Below are 14,221 nucleotides of genomic sequence, written 5' to 3' on the forward strand. Positions count from 1 at the left end.
TGTGTTGAAATTGGAGTGGACAACTTATGAAGTAATGCTAAAGGAATTCTTAGCAATCAAGCAAACAGAACAAAGTATTCCAAACAGTGGGCTTTCCTGGCACTGTAGGAGGGCAAGTGGAAAGCACAGCCCTGGGAGCTCAGCAGGTGGATGCAGGCTGGGTTATAAAGGAGCTCTACTGTACTCTGCTATAATGTGCTGCACAAAATTTAGGCCTGAGAAATACAGAGGATCTAGGAGCATGGGAGGGCCTCTCTGGGCAGTGACACTGGATGGAGGTGCAGGAATTTTGTGGGAGGTTGGAAGGGTAGCACCATCAACAGTGTTTAAATATGGTATAGTATTTTAGTTGTATGTGTATGTTGTAAACTATTTTAATATAATAGCAATATAATTTAGTTATAAAAATTATAGATAATTTGGAAAATACAGTAAAACCATAGGTCATATACTGAAAGATACTTAAATATATCTGAAATACTATACTGCGTGGAGCCCTATATCTCTTTTCAAAAATGGAAATTATATGTTTTCTATTTTTTCCATGCGTTATAATGTTAAGTGTTGTCTAAATCCATATTCGGGATGTGTGATGGAAAGTATGCTTCTATTCAGGAACATATTTAACTCCTCACATCTCTGCTAAATTTATACTGTTTACCAATACTTATAATTGTTTCCTTATGAGAGTTTTCATAAACTGGAAATTCCAGGTCAAAGTCTACAAATCTTTCCAATCTCTTGACACATATTGTCAAAATGCACCAGAGGTAATTTGAGCCAATTCACATTCTTTATAACAATTCCAATATAACCTCGCCCTCTTCAACACTAAATTTCTAACTCTCAATTTGATAAACAAACTATTATGCAGTTGGATATGTGACCATATTTTTATTGATCATGTCTTTTGAAAAAGTATGGAATTTATCAGTGTGATTTTGTTCTCAGACTCTCTGAGATAAGGGGATACCCCACCAACTGTTGGAATTCAGGATGGGGAATGTTGGCTTTAAGTAATTTCAAAGCAAACTTCAAGTGCTATGAGAGATACAAAAAGGTTATCCAGCCCAATGTAGCCTCACAGCATACTTCAAGATGAGCAGACACACAGAACTACTAAAATTTCAGCTGCAGGAGTGGACACAAAAGAAATACAACTGAGACCTCCATCAATAGGACTAGGGACAGCAATCTCAGGATTGGGAGTGTGGGAAGGGTGGCATGCTCTTTGCTTTGAGCTTCTCCATTTCTATCATCTCACCTCCTGCTGCCAGCAGCTCTGATGTGGCATTCTTTGACATCGTCTGGAGGACCTGTTAAAGGTGCTGAATCCAGTCCAGACCCCAGTGATGGGCACTACCTGAGATCCCACTGTGCACAGAGCTTCTTCGTCTCCAACCACATACACAGAGTTGGGAATGCTTCTCAATACATGGATGATCTGAAAAAGTCCAACTGGGGACAAATTGTTCTTTTGTACCACGTTAATGCGTTACCAAGAGCATCTCCATGTTGGCAGCTCGATAGATAGAAGGGAACAGGGCCAGGACCACACATAAGGATAGGTCAGCCACTGGACAAGGCTCTGTGTGTATGTGTACAGCACAACAGTATCCGCTCTGGAGAACCCCTGTTAACCCCAGGCTAACTGGGAAAGCCAGGTGGCAAGATGGGGAGATACACATCTCATTTGATGCATCCAACAATTATTGCCTAACCATCTCTACTTGCAGCTTTGAATTTTTATCAGTGGAAAAATAAGAGAGAAAAGGTCAGTGCTTTCCTGAAGTTTGCTACTGAACTGTGGACAAGTGGAAAAGACAGAGGCTGTGGAGAGAAACAGAGCAAGAGCAGGACATGGAAGGAGTGGGCAGTGATGGCAAAGGCGAGTGGTGATGTTTGGAGTCTACGGAGATGCCTGTGTGGTGATCAAGGAAAGGAGTGGCCCTAACAGGAGGGGCGATGAGTGTGAGGGCCCTGAGGTCTGAGCACCAAAAAGGAAGTGCAACTGGAAAAGATCCCAGGGAAGAAATGCAATGGGAACACACCTGGAGCCATGAGCGGGTCTTGGAAGGGAGCCTTGGTTAGACATAGGCATGCTGGTTTGAGCCTAGCTAGCAAATAAGATTTTGCTCTTTAAAAAACATTGTGTCATAATTCAGCCCAAGAATGGTGTGTGTGTGAGAGAGAGAGAGAGTGTGTGTGTGTGATGAAAAGATGTATCAGCAGTAAAAGTCAATTACTGCTTGTCCTGGTTGGCTTTGTTAAATTAAAACAAGCTAAAGTTATTTTGTTAAAGAATTTCAGTTGAGAAATGCCTGTATCAGATTGCCTGTAAGCAAATCTGTGCATTTTCTTGATTAGTGATTGATGGGTGTGAGACCAGCCTACTGTAAGTAGTGCCTGGCCTAGGCACTGGTCCTGAGTTATATAAGAAAGTAGGCAGGTCAATCCATGAAGAGCAAGCCGATGCTTCTGTTTCAGTTCCTTCCTTGACTTCCCATAGTGATGGGCTGTAGTCTTTGAAGCATAAACAGACCCTTTCCTCCCTAAGTTGGTTTTGTTCATGGCATTTTGTCACAGTAAAAGAAATCATGCCTAAGACATTGCTCTTGCAGAGAATACAGGTCTGGTCTCCAGCACCCACAAAAAAGCAGTTCACAACTGCTTATGACTCAAGTTCCAGGGGATCCAACACCCTCTTCTGGCCTCCGTGGGCACCTGAATGCATGGGGTGCACATAAACTCACACAGGTACACACACATATATAAATAACAAATAAATGATAAATATTAAATAAATAATACATCATGCCAACAAGATGTCATGATGATAACACACTCCTACACACCTAAAGAAAAGTGCTTGCCTCTCCATCCTGTACACTGTTGTATTAGACCCTACCATTATACATTTTATATGGACACAAAGTACTCCTTAATGGACAGAAGGTTTTTCTCTAAATCCCCACAAATGTTTCTCTAGGAGGCATGTGCTTTTTGACATGGACTGTATCTGTTAGATGTTCAAAATACCCATCTCTCTGGGGAGATTCATTACAGTTCAAATTATACATGTCTGTTAAAGCAAAGATCAGTTCTACCTTTCACATATTTGTTATTGCTGCTTTCTGAAACTTCCTTCCAGCCCCAAAGAGGTCTTAATCCCTGTCAAATGTTATTAAGTCACTAGCTTTTATATAGTCTTGAAAGGGATTGTTTATTTAACTTCAGTGAGTCCTTGTTACTGCCAAATATTATTTCATTTCAGCGCAGATGTAAAGGGTCCAATGACTGGAATTACTTCACAGCCCTGACACTGTGGAGAGATGGATACCAGTTTAATTATGGACAGCTGAGAATAATCTGGGAGTCACCTGCTCTGGATATTTATCATCATTATGAACTTCTCACCAGGCTGTGGCCCGAACACTTTCATAACGTCCCATTTGTGTTGGGCAGACATTATGATCTATACAGAACCTGCCTTGTCTGTCACCTTTGAATTTATGGATAGACAATTTAATATTGCTTGATTATTTTCTTTTCCTCTTCTTGGAGTGAGAAAATGTGTTTCAGTCATTCCTGTTCCTTTTCCTTTCCTCTCACCCCCCAACCCCCGTCTCAACGGCCTGCTCCCACTGCTGCCTTTGTCCTTCCAGCTGCTTTTCCAATTATGCTTCATTGGAAATTATTCATTACTTAAAGAATGTGACCTGGGTAGGCTAGACGCATGAAGGAACCAGCAATGCGGAGACTGATATGCAATCAGCACTCAATAAATGCAGTGGAAATGAAGGAAGAGAGCAGAGGGAACCAGAAGGAGGCTTTGAAGCTACAGAGTATTTGCCATAGACTGCTTCTATCTGACCTTGTAGACATTGTAAAGAAAAGCAAGGTTTCTCTTTCTACTTCTAAGGTCCTCTGCCCAGTGCTCTGTAACTACACACACACACACACACACACACACACACACACACACACACACACAACTTCCCAGTGGAGTTAGACACAGGGTTGAATGAACTGAGTAGTCAGGCTCCAGCCAGCGGGTAATACACCTCATCCATCCAGCTGTTTCCCCATTCTCCTCTCTCCTGAAATCCTTTCAGCAGCCTCCATCCTATATTGCGTACTTAGATACCACTGAGAGCTAACTGCAGCTGCTAGTTAGGATGAAAGTATCACTTGCCATGCTTAGTGTTTACTGGCATTCGTCGCTTAAATCTCACTACAGTCATGAAGACAGTGCTATGCATTTTTCTCTTTCTGAAGACCTTTCTCAATAAGGGGTAATCCCCAGACCCAACAGATACCATTTTGGAAATGTCTGGAGACATTGGCTGTCACAACTAGGTAGAAATTATGGGTATAAGAAGCATCCTATAATTCACAGGAAAAAAGTTCCACAACAAGGGATTACTGTCTCAAAATATCAGTGTCACTGGTGAGAAGCTTGGAGATGGATTTCTTTCTTTCTTTCTTTCTTTCTTTCTTTCTTCCTTTCTTTCTCTCTTTTTTTACTCTGAAGCTTGAAGGGGTTAAATAACTTGCTCAAAGCTACTTGATAATAATGTCCCAACTTGTACCTTTGAGCCACATTTCAGGCAAGTTGTTAAATGACTGCAGCAATAGATTGATCATGCCTGGCACCAAAGAAGCCACAGTTCCCAGTGAGAACCTTCGCATAGGAGCACACCTCGGTGTAAGTGGCTCTTGTCAATCGTTTACAGGTTACCTACTCTGGCATCCTTTTCATCGCGCATATAGAACCAGGCCCATGGAGAGCAGTGTTTGACTCTAAACGTTGACGTCTCTGTGCACGGAGACCCACACACTAGAACATGTAATTTCTCTGATTTTTAAAATGTTATTAGCAGATATATGACAAATATATATAAAGGCAGTTTATGTGAGTAAATAGTCGCACTGCCTCTAATACTCCATGAAATACAAAACAGAGTTACAGTATATAATGAACAAGTTATACATAATGAATCCATTGAATAGTTAAATGATAGAAAAGGACTTTGATATCTCCTCCAGAACTTTTCTCCTATGCAGCCTATTCCTGGGCTACTGTAACTTTAGGCAGGGAAAGGGATGTTCCAAGAACCACAATTATTGAGACTGGCCTTACTTTCACTGCTAGCCTTGGGTATGGCTGTCTTTTACATTTGAGAGAAGAGCCACCTTCTGCCCTCAATCCAGCAGAGCCATCTATGTCCAAGACTCACTGCTTGGAAGACTTTTCCTGTGTTCTGTACTGAAACACTCAGTCTCAAAACACAGCTAACCACCCACATAATAAACCAAATGCAATGTGAGTTGCCAAGTTAAATCTCTCCGATTTTCCTAAGCGTCACAATACAAAAGGCATCAGGTATTGAGAAAGCATATCAGAGGGGAGAAAGGTAACAGACAGAAAGCAGTAGTAAGCTGACAGCCTCTGGCTTTTGTTTTAAACCCTTTTATCCTGTTTTATCTTCATAGAGCAATAGATTTCCCAAGTGTCCAGAAACAAAGATCTCAGCCTAGCCATCACAGATTTTCATTGTTGCCTCTTTCTGCACACTGTGACCCTGAGCACACACTGTTACTGGTACAGGTGGGCAGGCACTGCTTACAATGTTGGCAAGTGCTGAAGAAGCGGCTGCGCCATTGTCATTTCTGAGTATAAATAAAAATACCCAAAAGGTTATACAAGCACAATTTAAATTGAGATTAAACTTTTCCCACCTTCTTATCATAAACTCAGCCTGACCCAAACATGTGACTACCTATGTGCTAATTTTAGCCAATGAAAAATAAAATCAAAAATTTCAATTCCTTTGACTTGCCATAACATTTATCTAATCATTAGCCATCATAGGCAGAAGCCATATTTTACAATACAATTAAAGGGCATTTCAAATATTATATCCATCTCCAAATAAAACTATCACTATCAATATACACAAAGATAAAAAGTTGAAGAGTGCCCAGTGTTGGTCCACCTAGTAAAATAACCAAACACACATACACATACAAGAGAAGACTACTATCTATATGTGCTTGTATGTATATGTGTGTGTATATACATGTATACATACACACACACATAGAGAGAGGGGGGGTGCTTGTGCATGTATAGGGAATTATGGAAGACTTGTGGCATCTAGATTGGTTCACAGTGGTTATCTCTATAAAGAGCTCTGGTGCAAGGGATGGGGAAATAGTCTCTTTTCGCCATGGAAATGGATAACATCCTTTCTCATTTGAATCAATCATGCACTGAGAAAAGAAGGTGATAGTAAAAATTATACATACATTAGATCCTCTGTATCCAAAAGCCTGCTCACTCAGAGCTGTGCTAGTCAGGGCTACATTTATCTCTAGACAGAGATTCTGTTCTTGTATGCCAGATTATCCAACCAATCCTAAGTCATCTGCCCAAAGAAATGAGGCTAAATATAAAGTCATGCTTTGTAAACTGCCACAGTTACAGCAAAATCCCACAGGCTCCAGAGGAAACTCTCTAACCAAAGAACCTTTCCCTGCAGGGGAACTCATGACTATTTACAGCTTCTGAAAGAAAATGGCTTCCCCTGGCTTTCTAACCCCCACCATAGCCACTCCTTGCTCTCTCCTGCTCCAGGCAAGACAAATGCACATCTAAAATCTATGCACATCCTCAGAACTTGGTTGAGATCAAATGTGTATGTTCTGCAGTGAACAAGCTGTCCCATGTGTTAAGCACACTGGGGAAATCAGGCAGAAACCTCATGGTTTTTCTACACATCCATTCCATCCATCCATCCATTCATGCATCCTTCTATTCATGCATCCATCCATTCATGCATGCATCCATCCATCTATCCATCCAGTCCCCATGGGAATGTATGAGCCAATTCTAAGCACTGGGAAGGCAGATGCCTTTGGTTAATATGGAAGAACATACCTCAAAGAGAAGTGGTTGGAGGGAGCAGTAGAATCTGTAGGTGAGCCTGACTGATCCCCTGACAAGAGAAAAGTTTGCTTTCTGTCTTCATGTTTGTTGTCTCAAACATTAAATGGCAAATATGGTGGAGTCACCATGCACACTGATGCGGAGGCAAATGTTGTTCTTGCTTAGTGTGCTCAGAATCACAAGACATCCTAAAAGAAAGGGCATCTATGCACACTTCCAAAGCACTCATCCTGCAATAAAACTGTGCCATCTTCACCATAATGCTTGACATTCTTCTACAGCGGCCTTTTCCAGAAGAGGACACATCCAGTCATTCCACGCAAAGCCTTCTTATGTGGGCAGATTCTTCCACCTGTGGAGATGGCCCTGACCTGTGGAGCTTCCTGAGACTATAAGACCTCACCCCATCACAGTACCCACCATCTTAATGAATCTCACTATCCCCTCTGGAGCATGTTGGGTTTCTGACTCAAGCCAGGCACATTTATTTGACACTTTGACTTGATGAGTGCCTAGGTTCACACCCATATATGACTATTTTTTTGACCATTTTGGGAAGCTTAGATCTTTGTCTGCTGTGTTCCATCAGTCTTTCAATAGTTACAGCCCTTGTTATCTTGCTATCACATACACTGTCGTGAAAAAGGTGGGGGAGGGGGCAGACGAAAATACCCATGCCAAAAGGATATACATTCCTCAATATATGTCGCATATTGACCTTAACTTCAGGGCAAATGATCTTTAGAGTCCTGAAAGCTGGAAGCTTGATTCTTTTTCCTTAATTACCACACATAAGGCAGGGAAAGGAAGCCTTTCCAAAGTGTTCTGTAAGAAAGAACTCTCTTAAGCCATCTCTTAATCCCAACCCCCTTTTCAGTTTTTAATTCCTTAAAAGGAATCCTTCACACAAAGGTCCTCTGAGGACTCTTCATCTGAAGCCAAACCTGGCTTCTGACTTTGCGAGTAACGATGTGAAAGCAAGAAACCGCTGGTGGAAACTCACGTGTACAGACCTTCCTTTGCTGCTTCGACAGGGGTTGGCCCATGTGCCACAAGCAAAGGTTCAGTCTCAAGTTTTAAATTGGCACAGACTTGTTATCTTTAATTTTGTTAATTATTCTAAGGTCATTCCAAACAGCCATGTCTGGAATCACATCACTTCAGAGAAGGCCTAGAAGGAAGGTGTTCCCATCGCTGAGGCTGCCACTGGTGTGCAGAGCTGTCTGTGGGCACCTGTAGCACTGAGTGGTTTCCTCATGGACCATTAGCGCCAGCCTAGAGGAGGCATTCCACGGGCCTGCATCACCTTCTACTCTACCCGCTTTGCATCCACAGATCATGGAGTCAGTGTCCCATCACCCATCTCTCCACATCAAAAGTAGGACATCACTAAAACTTTGATGCCATGCCAGGTTTTTATTGAGCCCCAGAACTCTAGAGTTTTCAGATTCGCAAACTAACTTTTACAGCCTGTAAAACTTTCTCTCTGCAAACTTTTGGTTGTGCTTCTAGTACATTTGAACCCAGTGAGAGTCCATGGACTCCTGGAATCAAGAGGCTACAAAGCATGAGCTGCTACATCCAATCCATTACCGTAACACTAGGCAGATTTCACCCAAACCTCTCTGGGCGCAGGTGAGAATCCTGTCTTCACAGATCACCAGGGAAAAGACTATACTGCCAACCTAGGTAGCCCAGTCCATCACCAGCTCCTTTCAACACTGACATGATCTTTGTACTCCATAGGAATGAATGTTTCATACCAGGCTGCTATGAGCTTTAGAACCCCAAATTTGAATATTTGGTACCAAACGTCACAAAGCAGCTTGATTGTTAGCACATTATTCAGCCACTATTGAAAAATGGCATTTCAAACCAAATATTGACACCCACACCTTGGGCTGGATCCACCTTCATTTCCTAATAAGTTCCTGGGTAGCAATCTCCTTAGGATCCCAGGACATCCTGCATCTGATCATTGATAAATGGAGAGTCCATTTTCTTGGTCCTTAAAATCACAGCTATCATTCCCTTTCCATATTGTGTGCCAGCAGGACAGAGCCTGCCATGAGAGGTAAGCACTGTGCCCCTGGGGAGTACTCCTCTCCCTCCCCCCACCTCTGTCTCTCACACACATGCACACACACAAACACAGACACAGACATGCTCACACGTGCATAAACACACACACACATGCACACAGCTTTTGGTTTCTGGTTTGCTGCTTTGTTGTTTGGAAAGGAAAGCTTTAAAGACATCCTCTCCCTGGGTTTCTCATTGTGCAATGCAGAGCAGGGACCTCTATAGTCTCTACAAGGTCCAATTACATTGTTGGCACTTGAAGATCCACAGGGCCTTCTCCAGCTCAAAGCAAAATATGCACCTCCCTTTCTTTAAACGATTTCCCTTGGCAAAGGGGAAAGTCAAAGAGACTGGACTAGTCATGGAAACCCTGACCCAGGAACTAATGTGAGCTTCAGACAAGACACAGCCCCAGAGAAGCAGTGCACACGGTCATTGTCTGAGATCGAGGGCCTGAAATTGACACCATATGTACCCAAGGAGCGATTGCTCCAAGGGGTGGGGAGAGAAAAGCCATATGTCAGAACATTGTGGCAACACCTAATTCATCCTGAGGTTATAAATAAATATGATGCTCCTTTTTTTTAAAAAAGCAAAGGTTGAAAAATCTTTAACTAGATTGCTTCTGTGACCATCCTTCAGGCAGAAGTGGACTTTATTAGAGAGATAACAGGAATAAAGAGAAACATGTAACAACTTTTATGGTATATTTTACATGATTTTTTTTTGCAGTAAATAAAGTGGTTATAGGGCTCCAAGGAAAAGAGCCCAGATGTTAGAGAGTTGTGTGAAATTTAGGGGAAACAAGCTGTAAAAAACACAGCCATAAAATAGGCTGTCAGTGCCACACATCTGGACAATACAGCTGTATGTTCCTAGTGCCTGTCGTCACCCAAAGAAAACTCAATAACCTTATTTCACCCCAATTAGTCCACATACCAACAGGATCAACATTAAGCAGCCAGGGATGGGGGCGGGGGGATGCAGTGCAGCATTTATATGGTGGCCCTGTGTCAAGCAGTTTTATCTTTCACCTGAATTTGGTCACCATGAAAAAAGGGACTGCCAACATAGTCATTTTCACTATTATAAAACTCGATTCAATTCTAACATCCTAATAAGTCAAAGACTGACAGTTTGGACTGCCAGCTACTCCAAACAACATCAGACTCTCTATAGCACGAAAGCTACCTGTCATGAAGCAGACTGTGTCCACTAAGTACAGTCCTGGGAGTCTGACACCACTGTACAAAGTGTTCACCACCTTGCTGAAGACGGAGCTGGTAATGAAATGACCCAGCCTTGATGGTCCTGGACACATTTCCCATCTACGAGTTTGTCTGGTAACAGCCTGTCTTTCCATTAAGACAAATATCACAAAGCATCAAGCATCCTGTCATCCTCTTATCACTGAGAGACCTGATCAAAGATTATACAGTGTTGTCTTTCCTAATAACTGTTTCTTTCTAGGTGTTCCTGGCAGCAAAGATAATCATGGAGAGTGGAGAGAAACTAACCTTACCATTGATAGGGAAACTCTTGAAGTGTCAACTTCTCCATATTAAATCCAAGGACCAGCAGAGACGAGAAAATGAAAAGAAGGTACCATATGGAACATGGGTTCCCCAGAGCTCAGAAGCTAGTGGGTGGGACAGTTAAAGATCCCCCCCCACACACACACACACTTCCTAAGCCTCTATAGTGTGTGTTGTGGCAAGCCTGAAAGTCTCCTCTACTCCTTAGGGAAGCAGCTGCTCACTCATGGGTGTATTGGATGAGTTGTTATAATACATATTATGTCCCCTTGTTTGTGAAAATGGCAATGTCCAGAACATGTAATCAAGGTGGTTTTATGGTAGAATCTTTAATATTGTAACAAGAATGGGGCCCATATCACAAGTAAATATCAAAACAAGGGGAAAAGAATTGCCAAATTGGGATATATTTAAATTGTCTGTGATATAGACTAGGAGTGTTTATTAGCCTGTCAAGCACCCTGCCCTTTCAGAGCAAAGTGACAGCTTCAGCAACAACCAGTCACTCCTGCTGCCAGATCCTCTCTCTGATCTTTTTCTTCCCACATAGGGAAACTTTTTATTTACTCTGCCTATAGAAATCAGTGTGCTTTTAAAAATTTACATTTGCTTCTGAAAAAAAAATACTTTAAACATGCAGAATGATGCCCAATTCAGAGCCATTTGTTATGATCACTACTAGGAATGAGAAAGGCTTTCCTCCATTTTCAAATTATGCTGAAATATTTTTGTGACAGCAGATGCTTCTGTACGCAGTGTGATGTGTGTCCACATGCATAAGTGATAGATTAGAAGGTGAGTTCTTTGTGACCTTGAGTAGGAAGGACAAAAAAAAAAAAAAAACAACTAATGGAAATAGAAAAGGTAAATATATTCCCATTATGCCTTCCTTACCTTTGCAAAACCCTTAGATCTAGGTATCCTATTTGACTGAGTTATTTATGACAATGACAATGACGGCGACGGTGATGGTGGTGGTGGTGGTGATGATGATGATGATGGTGGCGGTGGTGATGATGATGGTGATGACATCATCACTTTGTGCTTGCAAAAGCTCTATGCTTTCCTAGAAAGAACCCCATATAGCTTCTTACTGGGCTGGCACATTTTGTACCCAAGAAAATTCTATTCAAAGAAATGGTTCATGTTATGGTTTTCCACCTGCCAGTGTTCTTTCCACCATGAATCATAAATCTGTACACTAAGAAACACTCAGAGAAGCTAAAAGTTAGCAAAAGAAAATTTAGACAATTTAAAAGTATAGCCATATCCTCTTGTGTGTTTAAATGCCAATGTCATGGGAGAACTTGAATTGTGTAAGTGAACTGTGAGGTTTGTGAAACGCCTACAGATGAACAGCACACTAAAGAGTGTCACAGGCCTGTTTGCTGCCCACTAGAAGTCAGTAATTGTTTACTACAATAATTTCAGATTTTAGTAAGCAATCTTCAAATAAAAAATGGAATATTCTAGACACTCAGAAATTTTTAAATATGTGAACTGACAAAATATCCTTACATTGTTCTTCTGCTCAGCATTTCTCTGAACTGTGAACTATATTAATATGGTTAGGAGATTCTGAAGCTATAGAAAGAACCTTGATTTGCTTGTTAAAACTTTGGGTGTCTAACGAGCCATGGCTTGAAGTTAATTTATTGAAGAAAAAGCAGAAGACGCAGTAAGAGAACTCTGAGCAATTAAGAACCAATTTAATTTAATATCCTCATTACCAGTGCTTTCCAGAGCACCAGCCTCTTGTGTCTGAGCTGAAACCATCTGAGCAGGTGCTAAATAAATGGATGAAAACTGATTGGAATGGATTACTCCCCAGAAAGTCGTCCTTGTACATGAGAGGTGAAAGGAACGGTTTGCAGGGTGAGGGGTGCACATCTCGGCAGTGCCACCTGAGAGGTTAGTCGGAACAAATGACGTTACTGCTCGTCAGCCAAAAGTCTGGCAGACAGCAAAGTAAGCAGGGGCAGCGAGTCGTCTGCAATAGCTAATGCAGGTGTATTACCAGTGGGGGAAGAGGGTCTTCTTCCTTGGACGAACCTAGAAAAGGCTCTACGTTGGTTGCACAGGGAGCAAATCGTAAGTTTTTTCAACCTTGCCATTAAATTTACAGAGATACTCACTTTCATGAGCTAGTTCTAGTATATCGCTTGCATCTGTCCAACCCCAAGAATGTTTTATATCTTCTGTGTTTAATTTTTGGAAATGAACTTTGCAAAGAATGAATGCTTTAGCGAAAAATTATAGCAGTAATTATAGAAACTGTTACGGCAGAGATGGGGGCGCAGAGAAGTGATAGGATTGGGCATTTTTTGTCTTTTGGTCCCCATGGAACAGATGTAAATGCGTCACCATATATTTGGTTCTATTTCCACGTCTTTTTTTTTTCTTTAAAAAACAAACAGTAAATTATAGTTTAAAGTGCCAGATAGAATAAAGATACTTTAGTCCTGGCTAAGTTGAAGAATGTGCTGCAGCTGAACACAGGCTGTTGCTTTTGATTTCTGCTTTGAAAGGAAACTTGCTAGATAATTAATATCGTGAAAACTATAAGGGAAAGGCGCTCTGAAGGAACCAAGGTAAAACTTTAGCATGTGGACTTGTAGGATACAAATGACAACTTCTAATTGTAAATATGCTTGACCTGTTTGAAAACACTCATCTGTTTAGAAATACCTCGGTAATGACTTCCAGATATATAAATATAGATATAGGTAGAAACAGATTAGAAATGTGTTCTGGTGTATAAACATTTCTAACACCTCAGAACTTCTGAATGATGATCCTGCATAATAATAGCAAATTAGGCTGCTCACAATGTCATAAAATTTGAATGGGGATGTTTGTTGAGAAATAAAAACATCTCTAACATTTCAGAAGTCCTGAATATTATTATCCTATATTATAATAGCAAATTAGGCTGTTTGCTATGTCATAAAATTTGAATGGGAATGTCTGCTCAGAAACGCATCTCCCCTCCACCGTTAACTCAAGGATCACTCTGCAGCTTTAGTCCTGCATTAACATCTGCAGTTAATTCATCAGCCTGGCAAACATCCACAATAACAAATATCCTTGGACACAGTGTCCTGGGTGCAGGGATTCCCATCACATTCATTCTGGTTTTAAAATACGTCTCTTGGTTTTTATTCTGGAACATTTTGATTTGGCTATTGTGTGATTTTTTCTTTTCAGTCACTCTTGCTTCTTATAAACTTTTGTATTATGTATTAATTATAAGTACTTGCTTGTGAATTATCTCAGTGTGATTAAGAAACTAAAAGAAAAGTGGTGTTTAAAAGAGTTGGGAAATGGCTATGGCTACATTACAAAAAATCATTGACCTTTAATATTACTAACCGATGTAAATGGAGTCTTCCTATAATTCAGAACTGAAATCAGAATATTTGAAAAGGCTTTCCCCAAAATATCCAAATATGTTTTAATTGTGCCTTTCATGAATTAAATCTGCTCACATTTTCTCAGACTTTCATAGCAAACACTTTTATATGAAGGGCTGGTTCTTTTTGTCTGTAGATTGTGTACCAAGTATACACATACACAAGAATGGAGAAAAGGCAGACATAAAGAACTATGGGCAGACAATATCTAGCACCTTCTTCATTAAAAAAAAAAAAGA

At 41.0% G+C, this 14,221-nt stretch overlaps 1 protein-coding gene across 1 annotated transcript in view; it reads left to right on the forward strand.

The window, feature by feature from the left end:
- The window catches only part of Spag17 (sperm associated antigen 17), a 257,906-nt gene that overhangs the window by 71,173 nt on the left and 172,512 nt on the right, over nt 1-14,221 (forward strand). Inside the window, exon 4 of the mRNA NM_028892.4 lies at nt 10,505-10,636. Within this exon, the coding sequence (NP_083168.3) occupies nt 10,505-10,636 (132 nt within the window). The remainder of the gene's footprint in view (nt 1-10,504; nt 10,637-14,221) is intronic.

This window comes from Mus musculus, chromosome 3 (assembly GCF_000001635.26).
Source record: "Mus musculus strain C57BL/6J chromosome 3, GRCm38.p6 C57BL/6J".
In the NCBI taxonomy this organism is placed as follows: domain Eukaryota; kingdom Metazoa; phylum Chordata; class Mammalia; order Rodentia; family Muridae; genus Mus; species Mus musculus.